At 45.6% G+C, this 14,316-nt stretch overlaps 1 protein-coding gene across 1 annotated transcript in view; it reads right to left on the bottom strand.

The window, feature by feature from the left end:
* Positions 1-14,316, bottom strand: part of PEX6 (peroxisomal biogenesis factor 6) — a 548,800-nt gene that overhangs the window by 305,306 nt on the left and 229,178 nt on the right. Inside the window, exon 9 of the mRNA XM_053712827.1 lies at positions 3,842-4,050. Within this exon, the coding sequence (XP_053568802.1) occupies positions 3,842-4,050 (209 nt within the window). The remainder of the gene's footprint in view (positions 1-3,841; positions 4,051-14,316) is intronic.

Here is a 14,316-nt window from a genome sequence, read left to right as displayed (position 1 = left end):
CCTGAGATTATAGTATCTGTGATATCAGTCACCCTGAGATTATAGTGTCTGTGATATCAGCATTCCTGAGATTATACTGTCTGTGATATCAGTTACCCTGAGATTATACTGTCTGTGATATCAGTCACCCTGAGATTATAGTGTCTGTGAAATCAGTCACCCTGAGATTATAGTGTCTGTGATATCAGCCTCCCTGAGATTATAGTGTATGTGATATCAGTCACCCTGAGAGTATAGTGTCTGTGATATCAGCATCCCTGAGATTATACTGTCTGTGATATCAGTCACCCTGAGATTATAGTATCTGTGATATCAGTCACCCTGAGATTATAGTATCTGTGATATCAGTCACCCTGAGATAATAGTGTCTGTGATATCAGTCACCCTGAGATTACAGTATCTGTGATATCAGCCTCCCTGAGATTATACTGTCTGTGATATCAGTCACCCTGAGATTATATTATCTGTGATATCAGTCACCCTGAGATAATAGTGTCTGTGATATCAGTCACCCTGAGATTACAGTATCTGTGATATCAGCCTCCCTGAGATTATACTGTCTGTGATATCAGTCACCCTGAGATTATAGTATCTGTGATATCAGTCACCCTGAGATAATAGTGTCTGTGATATCAGTCACCCTGAGATTACAGTATCTGTGATATCAGTCACCCTGAGATTATAGTATCTGTCATATCAGCAACCCTGAGAAAATTATAGTATCTGTGATATCAGCCACCCTGAGATTATACTGTCTGTGATATAAATCACCCTGAAATTATAGTATCTGTGATATCAGCCACCCTGAGATTATAGTATATGTGATATCAGTCACCCTGAGATTATAGTATCTGTGATATCAGTCACCCTGAGATTATAGTATCTGTGATATCAGTCACCCTGAGATAATAGTGTCTGTGATATCAGTCACCCTGAGATTACAGTATCTGTGATATCAGCCTCCCTGAGATTATACTGTCTGTGATATCAGTCACCCTGAGATTATAGTATCTGTCATATCAGCAACCCTGAGATTATAGTATCTGTGATATTAGTAACCCTGAGAATATAGTGTCTGTGATATCAGTAACCCTGAGAATATAGTTTCTGTGATATCAGCCTCCGTGAGATTATAGTGTCTGTGATATCAATCACCCTGAGATTATAGTGTCTGTGATATCAATCACCCTGAGATTATACTGTCTGTGATATCAGTCACCCTGAGATTACAGTATCTGTGATATCAGCCTCCCTGAGATTATACTGTCTGTGATATCAGTCACCCTGAGATTATAGTGTCTGTGATATCAGTCACCCTGAGATAATAGTGTCTGTGATATCAATCACCCTGAGATTACAGTATCTGTGATATCAGCCTCCCTGAGATTATAGTATCTGTCATATCAGCAACCCTGAGATTATAGTATCTGTGATATCAGCCACCCTGAGATTATAGTGTCTGTGATATCAGTCTGCCTGAGATTATAGTGTTTGTGATATCAGCCTCCGTGAAATTATAGTGTCTGTGATATCAGTCACCCTGAGATTATACTGTCTGTGATATCAGCCTCCCTGAGATTATAGTGTCTGTGATATCAGTTACCCTGAGATTATAGTATCTGTGATATCAGCCTCCCTGAGATTATAGTATCTGTGATATCAGTCACCCTGCGATTATAATATCTGTGATATCAGCCTCCCTGTGATTATAATATCTGTGATATTAGCCACCCTGAGATTATAGTATCTGTGATATCAGCAACCCTGAGATTATAGTATCTGTGATATAAACTTCCCTGAGACTATAGTGTCTGTGATATCAGCCTCCCTGCGATTATACTGTCTGTGATATCAGCCTCCCTGAGATTATAGTATCTGTGATATCAGCCTCCCTGAGATTATAGTATCTGTGATATTAGCCTCCCTGAGATTATAGTGTCCGTGATATCAGCCTCCCTGAGATTATAGTGTCTGTGATATCAGTCTCCCTGAGATTATAGTGTCTGTGATATCAGCCTCCCTGAGATTATAGTGTCTGTGATATCAGCCTCCGTGAGATTATAGTATCTGTGATATTAGCCTCCCTGAGATTATAGTGTCTGTGATATCAGCCTCCCTGAGATTATAGTGTCTGTGATATCAGCCTCCCTGCGATTATAGTGTCTGTGATATCAGTCACCCTGAGATTATAGTATCTGTGTTATCAGCCTCCCTGAGATTATACTGTCTGTTATATAAATCACCCTGAGATTATAGTATCTGTGTTATCAGCCACCCTGAGATTATACTGTCTGTGATATCAGCCTTCCTGAAATTATAGTATCAGTGATATCAATCACACTGAGATTATAGTATCTGTGATATCAGCCACCCTGAGATTATAGTGTCTGTGATATCAGTCACCCTGAGATTATAGTGCCTGTGATATCAGTCACCCTGAGATTATAGTATCTGTGATATCAGTCACCCTGAGATTATAGTGTCTGTGATATCAGCCACCCTGAGATTATACTGTCTGTGATATCAGCCTTCCTGAGATTATAGTGTCTGTGATATCAGCCACCCTGAGATTATACTGTCTGTGATATCAGCCACCCTGAGATTATAGTGTCTGTGATATCAGTCACCCTGAGATTATAGTGCCTGTGATATCAGTCACCCTGAGATTATAGTATCTGTGATATCAGTCACCCTGAGATTATAGTGTCTGTGATATCAGTCACCCTGAGATTATAGTGTCTGTGATATCAGTCACCCTGAGGTTATAGTATCTGTGATATCAGTCACCCTGAGATTATAGTATCTGTGATATCAGTCACCCTGAGGTTATAGTATCTGTGATATCAGTCACCCTGAGATTATATTGTCTGTGATATCAGTCACCCTGAGATTATAGTGTCTGTGATATCAGTCACCCTGAGATTATAGTGTCTGTGATATCAGTCACCCTGAGATTATACTGTCTGTGATATCAGTCACCCTGAGATTATACTCTCTGTGATATTAGCCTCCCTGAGATTATAGTGTCTGTGATATCAGCCTCCCTGGGATTATAGTGTCTGTGATATCAGCCTCCCTGAGGTTATAGTGTCTGTGATATCAGTCACCCTGAGATTATAGTGTCTGTGATATCAGTCACCCTGAGATTATACTGTCTGTGATATCAGTCACCCTGAGATTATACTCTCTGTGATATTAGCCTCCCTGAGATTATAGTGTCTGTGATATCAGCCTCCCTGAGATTATACTGTCTGTGATATCAGCCTCCCTGAGATTATAGTGTCTGTGATATCAGTCACCCTGAGATTATAGTGTATGTGATATCAGCCTCCCTGAGATTATAGTGTCTGTGATATCAGTCACGCTGAGATTATAGGGTCTGTGATATCAGCCTTCCTGAAATTATAGTATCAGTGATATCAGTCACCCTGGGATTATAGTGTCTGTGATATCAACCTCCCTGAGATTATAGTGTCTGTGATATCAGTCACCCTGAGATTATAGTATCTGTGATATCAGTCACCCTGAGGTTATAGTATCTGTGATATCAATCACCCTAAAATTATACTGTCTGTGATATCAGTCACCCTAAGATTATAGTATCTGTGATATCAGTCACCCTAAGATTATAGTATCTGTGATATCAGTCACCCTAAGATTATAGTATCTGTGATTTTTTACCCTACAGATTACCGTGTGTGATATCAGTCACCCTAAGATTATAGTATCTGTGATATCAGTCACCCTAACATTATAGTATCTGTGATTTTTTACCCTACAGATTACTGTGTGTGATATATGTTCCTATCAAATAGATATTCCACTCCCAAAATTCTGTCACCTGCGCACTGTGCTTTCTCCAAGGAGTAGGGAGCGAAGAGCAGCTATGACTCTACTGTCCTCCCCATACCCATCTCGCTCTCTCCCCAGAAGCTCCACATGACGAAGCAATAGGATACAAGGTCGGAACTCCTGGGCCAATGAGAACACTGAGTGCAGGCGTGCCACACTGCCGGCGCTGCTGTCTCTGCATAACTTTGCACATTCTACCTGAGAAAGAGAGAGTGAAGAGGCGTCACATGCCGGCACTGGCTTGGCACATATAGCAGCATCTCTCAGCTAGGTACATATAGCAGCATCTGTCAGCTTGGCACATATAGCAGCATCTCTGCTTGGCACATATAGCAGCATCTCTCAGCTAGGTACATATAGCAGCATCTCTCAGCTTGGCACATATAGCAGCATCTCTCAGCTAGGTACATATAGCAGCATCTCTCAGCTAGGCACATATAGCAGCATCTCTCAGCTAGGTACATATAGCAGCATCTCTCAGCTAGGCACATATAGCAGCATCTCTCAGCTTGGCACATATAGCAGCATCTCTCAGCTTGGCACATATAGCAGCATCTCTCAGCTTGGCACATATAGCAGCATCTCTCAGCTAGGCACATATAGCAGCATCTCTCAGCTTGGTACATATAGCAGCATCTCTCAGCTAGGCACATATAGCAGCATCTCTCAGCTAGGCACATATAGCAGCATCTCTCAGCTAGGTACTTATAGCAGCATCTCTCAGCTTGGCACATATAGCAGCATCTCTCAGCTTGGCACATATAGCAGCATCTCTCAGCTAGGTACATATAGCAGCATCTCTCAGCTTGGCACATATAGCAGCATCTCTCAGCTTGGCACATATAGCAGCATCTCTCAGCTTGGCACATATAGCAGCATCTCTCAGCTTGGCACATATAGCAGCATCTCTCAGCTAGGCACATATAGCAGCATCTCTCAGCTAGGCATATATAGCAGCATCTCTCAGCTTGGCACATATAGCAGCATCTCTCAGCTTGGCACATATAGCAGCATCTCTCAGCTTGGCACATATAGCAGCATCTCTCAGCTTGGCACATATAGCAGCATCTCTCAGCTAGGCACATATAGCAGCATCTCTCAGCTTGGCACATATAGCAGCATCTCTCAGTTAGGCACATATAGCAGCATCTCTCAGTTAGGCACATATAGCAGCATCTCTCAGCTTGGCACCTATAGCAGCATCTCTCAGCTTGGCACATATAGCAGCATCTCTCAGCTAGGCACATATAGCAGCATCTCTCAGCAAGGCACATATAGCAGCATCTCTCAGCTTGGCACATATAGCAGCATCTCTCAGCTAGGTACATATAGCAGCATCTCTCAGCTTGGCACATATAGCAGCATCTCTCAGCTAGGCACATATAGCAGCATCTTTCAGCTAGGTACATATAGCAGCATCTCTCAGCTAGGCACATATAGCAGCATCTCTCAGCTTGGCACATATAGCAGCATCTCTCAGCTAGGCACATATAGCAGCATCTCTCAGCTAGGTACATATAGCAGCATCTCTCAGCTAGGCACATATAGCAGCATCTCTCAGCTAGGTACATATAGCAGCATCTCTCAGCTTGGCACATATAGCAGCATCTCTCAGCTAGGCACATATAGCAGCATCTCTCAGCTAGGCACATATAGCAGCATCTCTCAGCTAGGCACATATAGCAGCATCTCTCAGCTAGGTACATATAGCAGCATCTCTCAGCTTGGCACATATAGCAGCATCTCTCAGCTTGGCACATATAGCAGCATCTTTCAGCTAGGTACATAGCAGCATCTCTCAGCTTGGCACATATAGCAGCATCTCTCAGCTAGGCACATATAGCAGCATCTCTCAGCTAGGCACATATAGCAGCATCTCTCAGCTAGGCACATATAGCAGCATCTCTCAGCTAGGCACATATAGCAGCATCTCTCAGTTAGGCACATATAGCAGCATCTCTCAGCTAGGCACATATAGCAGCATCTCTCAGCTTGGCACATATAGCAGCATCTCTCAGCTAGGCACATATAGCAGCATCTCTCAGCTAGGCACATATAGCAGCATCTCTCAGCTAGGCACATATAGCAGCATCTCTCAGCTTGGCACATATAGCAGCATCTCTCAGCTAGGCACATATAGCAGCATCTCTCAGCTAGGCACATATAGCAGCATCTCTCAGCTAGGCACATATAGCAGCATCTCTCAGCTAGGTACATATAGCAGCATCTCTCAGCTAGGCACATATAGCAGCATCTCTCAGCTAGGCGCATATAGCAGCATCTCTCAGCTAGGCGCATATAGCAGCATCTCTCAGCTAGGCACATATAGCAGCATCTCTCAGCTAGGCACATATAGCAGCATCTCTCAGCTTGGTACATATAGCAGCATCTCTCAGTTAGGCACATATAGCAGCATCTCTCAGCTAGGCACATATAGCAGCATCTCTCAGCTAGGCACATATAGCAGCATCTCTCAGCTAGGCACATATAGCAGCATCTCTCAGTTAGGCACATATAGCAGCATCTCTCAGCTTGGCACATATAGCAGCATCTCTCAGCTAGGCACATATAGCAGCATCTCTCAGCTTGGCACATATAGCAGCATCTCTCAGCTAGGCACATATAGCAGCATCTCTCAGCTAGGTACATATAGCAGCATCTCTCAGCTAGGTACATATAGCAGCATCTCTCAGCTAGGTACATATAGCAGCATCTCTCAGCTAGGTACATATAGCAGCATCTCTCAGCTAGGCACATATAGCAGCATCTCTCAGCTAGGTACATATAGCAGCATCTCTCAGCTTGGCACATATAGCAGCATCTCTCAGCTAGGTACATATAGCAGCATCTCTCAGCTAGGTACATATAGCAGCATCTCTCAGCTAGGCACATATAGCAGCATCTCTCAGCTAGGCACATATAGCAGCATCTCTCAGCTAGGTACATATAGCAGCATCTCTCAGCTTGGTACATATAGCAGCATCTCTCAGCTAGGCACATATAGCAGCATCTCTCAGCTTGGCACATATAGCAGCATCTCTCAGCTAGGCACATATAGCAGTATCTCTCAGCTAGGTACATATAGCAGCATCTGTCAGCTTGGCACATATAGCAGCATCTCTCAGCTAGGCACATATAGCAGCATCTCTCAGCTAGGCACATATAGCAGCATCTCTCAACTAGGCACATATAGCAGCATCTCTCAGCTAGGCACATATAGCAGCATCTCTCAGCTAGGCACATATAGCAGCATCTCTCAGCTTGGCACATATAGCAGCATCTCTCAGCTAGGCACATATAGCAGCATCTCTCAGCTAGGCACATATAGCAGCATCTCTCAGCTAGGCACATATAGCAGCATCTCTCAGCTAGGCACATATAGCAGCATCTCTCAGTTAGGCACATATAGCAGCATCTCTCAGCTAGGCACATATAGCAGCATCTCTCAGCTAGGCACATATAGCAGCATCTCTCAGCTTGGTACATATAGCAGCATCTCTCAGCTTGGCACATATAGCAGCATCTCTCAGCTTGGCACATATAGCAGCATCTCTCAGCTAGGCACATATAGCAGCATCTCTCAGCTAGGCGCATATAGCAGCATCTCTCAGCTAGGCACATATAGCAAGCATCTCTCAGCTAGGCACATAAAGCAGCTATCTCCTCAGCTAGGCGCATATAGCAGCATCTCTCAGCTAGGCGCATATAGCAGCATCTTCAGCTAGGTCCATATAGCAGGCATCTCTCAGCTAGGGCACATATAGCAGCATCTCTCACAGCTAGGCACATATAGCAGCATCTCTCAGCTTAGGCCAAGTATAGCAGCATCTCTCAGCTAGGCACATATAGCAGCATCTCTCAGCTTGGCACATATAGCAGCATCTCTCAGCTAGGCACATATAGCAGCATCTCTCAGCTAGGCACATATAGCAGCATCTCTCAGCTAGGCACATATAGCAAGCATCTCTCAGCTAGGCACATTTAGCAGCATCTCTCAGCTAGGCACATATAGCAGCATCTCTCAGCTAGGCACATATAGCAGCATCTCTCAGCTAGGCACATATAGCAGCATCTCTCAGCTAGGCACATATAGCAGCATCTCTCAGCTAGGCTCATTAGCAGCATCTCTCAGCTAGGCACATATAGCAGCATCTCTCAGCTTGGCACATATAGCAGCATCTCTCAGCTTAGGCACATATAGCAGCATCTCTCAGTCTAGGCACATATAGCAGCATCTCTCAGCTTAGGCACATATAGCAGCATCTCTCAGTCTAGGCACTATAGCAGCATCTATCAGCTTAGGCACTATAGCAGCATCTCTCAGCTAGGCACATATAGCAGCATCTCTCAGCTAGGCACATATAGCAGCATCTCTCAGCTAGGCACATATAGCAGCATCTCTCAGCTAGGCACAATAAAAAGCATCTCTCAGCTAGGCACATATAGCAGCATCTCTCAGCTAGGAAATATAGCAGCATCTCTCAGGCTAGGCACATATAGCAGCAGTCTCTCAGCTAAGGCACATATAGCAGGCATCTCTCAGCTAGGCATCATATAGCAGCATCTCTCAGCTAGTGTACATATATCAGCATCTCTCAGATAGGCACATATAGCAGCATCTCTCAGCTAGGCACAATATAGCAGCATCTCTCAGCTAGGCACATATAGCAGCATCTCTCAGCTAGGCACATATAGCAGCATCTCTCAGCTAGGCACATATAGCAGCATCTCTCAGCTAGGTCACATATAGCAGCATCTCTCAGCTAGGCACATATAGCAGCATCTCTCAGCTAGGCACATATAGCAGCATCTCTCAGCTAGGCACATATAGCAGCATCTCTCAGCTTGGCACATATAGCAGCATCTCTCAGCTAGGCACATATAGCAGCATCTCTCAGCTTGGCACATATAGCAGCATCTCTCAGCTAGGCACATATAGCAGCATCTCTCAGCTAGGCACATATAGCAGCATCTCTCAGCTAGGCACATATAGCAGCATCTCTCAGCTAGGCACATATAGCAGCATCTCTCAGCTAGGCACATATAGCAGCATCTCTCAGCTAGGCACATATAGCAGCATCTCTCAGCTAGGCACATATAGCAGCATCTCTCAGCTAGGCACATATAGCAGCATCTCTCAGCTAGGCACATATAGCAGCATCTCTCAGCTAGGCACATATAGCAGCATCTCTCAGCTAGGCACATATAGCAGCATCTCTCAGCTAGGCACATATAGCAGCATCTCTCAGCTAGGCACATATAGCAGACATCTCTCAGCTTGGGCACATAAAGCAGCATCTCTCAGTTAGGCACATATAGCAGCATCTCTCAGCTTAGGCACATATAGCAGCATCTCTCAGCTAGGCACATATAGCAGCATCTCTCAGCTAGGGCACATATAGCAGCATCTCTCAGCTAGGCACATATAGCAGCATCTCTCAGCTAGGCACATATAGCAGCATCTCTCAGCTAGGGACATATACGAGCATCTCTCAGCTAGGCTGCATATAGCAGCATCTCTTCATCTTGGCAGCATATAGCAGCATTCTCTCAGCTTGGCACATACATAGCAGCATCTCGCAGCTTGGCACATATAGCAGCATCCTCTCTGCTCTAGGCACTATAGCAGGCATCCTCTCCAGCTTAGGCTACATATAAGCTGGTACTTATAGGCTCTCATCAGTTAGGCAACTATAGCAGCAATCTCTCAGCTTGGCACATATAGCAGCATCTCTCAGCTTAGTGCACATATAGCAGCCATTCTCTCAGCTTAGGCACATATACGCAGCAATCATCTCAGCTTGGCACATATAGCAGCACTCTTCAGCTAGGCACATATAAGCAGCATCTCTCAGCTTGGCACATATAGCAGCATCTCTTCAGCTAGGCACATATAGCAGGCATCTCTCAGCTAGGGCAACATATAGCAGCATCTCCTCAGCATCTCTCAGCTAGCTCTATAGCAGCATCTTCAGCTTGGCACATATAGCAGCATCTCTCAGCTAGGTACATATAGCAGCATCTCTCAGCTAGGCACATATAGCAAGCATCTCTTCAGCTTGGCACATATAGCAGCATCTCTCAGCTTGGCACATATAGCAGCATCTCTCAGCTTGGCACATATAGCAGCATCTCTCAGCTAGGCACATATAGCAGCATCTCTCAGCTAGGCACATATAGCAGCATCTCTCAGCTAGGCACATATAGCAGCATCTCTCAGCTTGGCACATATAGCAGCATCTCTCAGCTTGGCACATATAGCAGCATCTCTCAGCTTGGCACATATAGCAGCATCTCTCAGCTTGGCACATATAGCAGCATCTCTCAGCTAGGCACATATAGCAGCATCTCTCAGCTAGGCACATATAGCAGCATCTCTCAGCTTGGCACATATAGCAGCATCTCTCAGCTAGGCACATATAGCAGCATCTCTCAGCTAGGTACATATAGCAGCATCTCTCAGCTTGGCACATATAGCAGCATCTCTCAGCTAGGCACATATAGCAGCATCTCTCAGCTAGGCACATATAGCAGCATCTCTCAGCTAGGCACATATAGCAGCATCTCTCAGCTAGGCACATATAGCAGCATCTCTCAGCTTGGCACATATAGCAGCATCTCTCAGCTTGGCACATATAGCAGCATCTCTCAGCTAGGCACATATAGCAGCATCTCTCAGCTAGGCACATATAGCAGCATCTCTCAGCTAGGCACATATAGCAGCATCTCTCAGCTAGGCACATATAGCAGCAATCTCTCAGCTTGGCACATATAGCAGCATCTCTCAGCTAGGCACATATAGCAGCATCTCTCAGCTAGGCACATATAGCAGCATCTCTCAGCTAGGCACATATAGCAGCATCTCTCAGCTAGGCACATATAGCAGCATCTCTCAGCTAGGCACATATAGCAGCATCTCTCAGCTAGGCACATATAGCAGCATCTCTCAGCTAGGCACATATAGCAGCATCTCTCAGCTAGGCACATATAGCAGCATCTCTCAGCTAGGCACATATAGCAGCATCTCTCAGCTTGGCACATATAGCAGCATCTCTCAGCTAGGCACATATAGCAGCATCTCTCAGCTAGGCACATATAGCAGCATCTCTCAGCTAGGCACATATAGCAGCATCTCTCAGCTAGGCACATATAGCAGCATCTCTCAGCTTGGCACATATAGCAGCATCTCTCAGCTAGGCACATATAGCAGCATCTCTCAGCTAGGGCACATATAGCAGCATCTCTCAGCTTGGCACATAGAGCAGCATCTCTCAGCTAGGCACATATAGCAGCATCTCTCAGCTAGGCACATATAGCAGCATCTCTCAGCTTGGTACATATAGCAGCATCTCTCAGCTAGGCACATATAGCAGCATCTCTCAGTTAGGCACATATAGCAGCATCTCTCAGCTAGGCACATATAGCAGCATCTCTCAGCTAGGCACATATAGCAGCATCTCTCAGCTAGGCACATATAGCAGCATCTCTCAGCTAGGCACATATAGCAGCATCTCTCAGCTAGGCACATATAGCAGCATCTCTCAGCTTGGCACATATAGCAGCATCTCTCAGCTAGGCACATATAGCAGCATCCTCTCAGCTAGGCACATATAGCAGCATCTCTCAGCTAGGCACATATAGCAGCATCTCTCAGCTAGGCACATATAGCAGCATCTCTCAGCTAGGCACATATAGCAGCATCTCTCAGCTTGGCACATATAGCAGCATCTCTCAGCTAGGCACATATAGCAGCATCTCTCAGCTAGGCACATATAGCAGCATCTCTCAGCTAGGCACATATAGCAGCATCTCTCAGCTAGGCACATATAGCAGCATCTCTCAGCTAGGCACATATAGCAGCATCTCTCAGCTATGGCACATATAGCAGCATCTCTCAGCTAGGCACATATAGCAGCATCTCTCAGCTAGGCACATATAGCAGCATCTCTCAGCTAGGCACATATAGCAGCATCTCTCAGCTTGGCACATATAGCAGCATCTCTCAGCTAGGCACATATAGCAGCATCTCTCAGCTAGGCACATATAGCAGCATCTCTCAGCTAGGCACATATAGCAGCATCTCTCAGCTAGGCACATATAGCAGCATCTCTCAGCTAGGCACATATAGCAGCATCTCTCAGCTAGGCACATATAGCAGCATCTCTCAGCTAGGCACATATAGCAGCATCTCTCAGCTAGGCACATATAGCAGCATCTCTCAGCTAGGCACATATAGCAGCATCTCTCAGCTAGGCACATATAGCAGCATCTCTCAGCTAGGCACATATAGCAGCATCTCTCAGCTAGGCACATATAGCAGCATCTCTCAGCTTGGCACATATAGCAGCATCTCTCAGCTAGGCACATATAGCAGCATCTCTCAGCTTGGCACATATAGCAGCATCTCTCAGCTAGGCACATATAGCAGCATCTCTCAGCTAGGCACATATAGCAGCATCTCTCAGCTAGGGACATATAGCAGCATCTCTCAGCTTGGCACATATAGCAGCATCTCTCAGCTTGGCACATATAGCAGCATCTCTCAGCTAGGCACATATAGCAGCATCTCTCAGCTTGGCACATATAGCAGCATCTCTCAGCTAGGCACATATAGCAGCATCTCTCAGCTTGGCACATATAGCAGCATCTCTCAGCTTGGCACATATAGCAGCATCTCCCCAGCTAGGCACATATAGCAGCATCTCTCAGTAGGCACATATAGCAGCATCTCTCAGCTAGGCACATATAGCAGCATCTCTCAGCTTGGCACATATAGCAGCATCTCTCAGCTAGGCACATATAGCAGCATCTCTCAGCTAGGCACATATAGCAGCATCTCTCAGCTTGGCACATATAGCAGCATCTCTCAGCTAGGCACATATAGCAGCATCTCTCAGCTAGGCACATATAGCAGCATCTCTCAGCTAGGCACATATAGCAGCATCTCTCAGCTAGGCACCATATAGCAGCCATCTCTCAGCTAGGCACATATAGCAGCATCTCATCAGCTAGGTAAATATAGCAGCATCTCTCAGCGTAGGCACAATATAGCAGCATCCTCTCCGCTAGGGAACATATAGACAGCATCTCTCAGTCTAGGCTCATATAGCAGCATCTCTCAGCTAGGCTACATATAGCAGCATCTCTCAGCTAGGCAAATATAGCAGCATCTCTCAGCTAGGACACATATAGCAGCATCTCTCAGCTAGGCACATATAAGCAGCATCCTCTCAGCTAGGCACATATAGCAGCATCTCTCAGCTAGGCAATATTGCCAGCAACTCCTCTCAGCTAGGCACATATAGCAGCATTCTCTCAGCTAGGCACAAATAGCAGCATCTCTCAGCTTGGCACACATATAGCAGCATCTCTTCAGCTAGGTACATATAGCCCCCCGCCCCATCTCTCAGCTTGGCACATATAGCAGCATCTCTCAGCTTGCACATATAGCAGCCATCTCTCAGCTAGGCACAATATAGCAGCATCTCTCAGCTATGGCACATATAGCAGCATCTCTCAGCTTGGCACATATAGCAGCATCTCTCAGTAGGCACATATAGCAGCATCTCTCAGTTAGGCACATATAGCCGCATCCTCTCAGTAGAACATATAGCAGCATCTCTCAGCTAGGCACATATAGCAGCATCTCTCAGCTAGGCACATATAGCAGCATCTCTCAGCTAGGCACATATAGCAGCATCTCTCAGCTAGGTACATATAGCAGCATCTCTCAGCTAGGCACATATAGCAGCATCTCTCAGCTAGGCACATATAGCAGCATCTCTCAGCTTGGCACATATAGCAGCATCTCTCAGCTAGGCACATATAGCAGCATCTCTCAGCTAGGCACAATATAGCAGCATCTCTCAGCTAGGCACATATAGCAGCAATCTCTCAGCTTGGCACATAAGCAGCAATCCCTCTCAGCTTGGCACATATAGCAGCATCTCTCAGCTAGGCACATATAGCGCAATCTCTCAGCTAGGCACATATAGCAGCATCTCTCAGCTAGGCACATATAGCAGCATCTCTCAGCTAGGCACATATAGCAGCATCTCTCAGCTAGGCACATATAGCAGCATCTCTCAGCTAGGCACATATAGCAGCATCTCTCAGCTAGGCACATATAGCAGCATCTCTCAGCTAGGCACATATAGCAGCATCTCTCAGCTAGGCACATATAGCAGCATCTCTCAGCTAGGCACATATAGCAGCATCTCTCAGCTAGGCACATATAGCAGCATCTCTCAGCTAGGCACATATAGCAGCATCTCTCAGCTAGGCACATATAGCAGCATCTCTCAGCTAGGCACATATAGCAGCATCTCTCAGCTAGGCACATATAGCAGCATCTCTCAGCTAGGCACATATAGCAGCATCTCTCAGCTAGGCACATATAGCAGCATCTCTCAGCTTGGCACATATAGCAGCATCTCTCAGCTAGGCACATATAGCAGCATCTCA

This window comes from Bombina bombina, chromosome 4 (assembly GCF_027579735.1).
Source record: "Bombina bombina isolate aBomBom1 chromosome 4, aBomBom1.pri, whole genome shotgun sequence".
In the NCBI taxonomy this organism is placed as follows: domain Eukaryota; kingdom Metazoa; phylum Chordata; class Amphibia; order Anura; family Bombinatoridae; genus Bombina; species Bombina bombina.
Note: the sequence above shows the minus strand (reverse complement) of the source record. Positions and strands in the feature narration are given on the sequence as shown.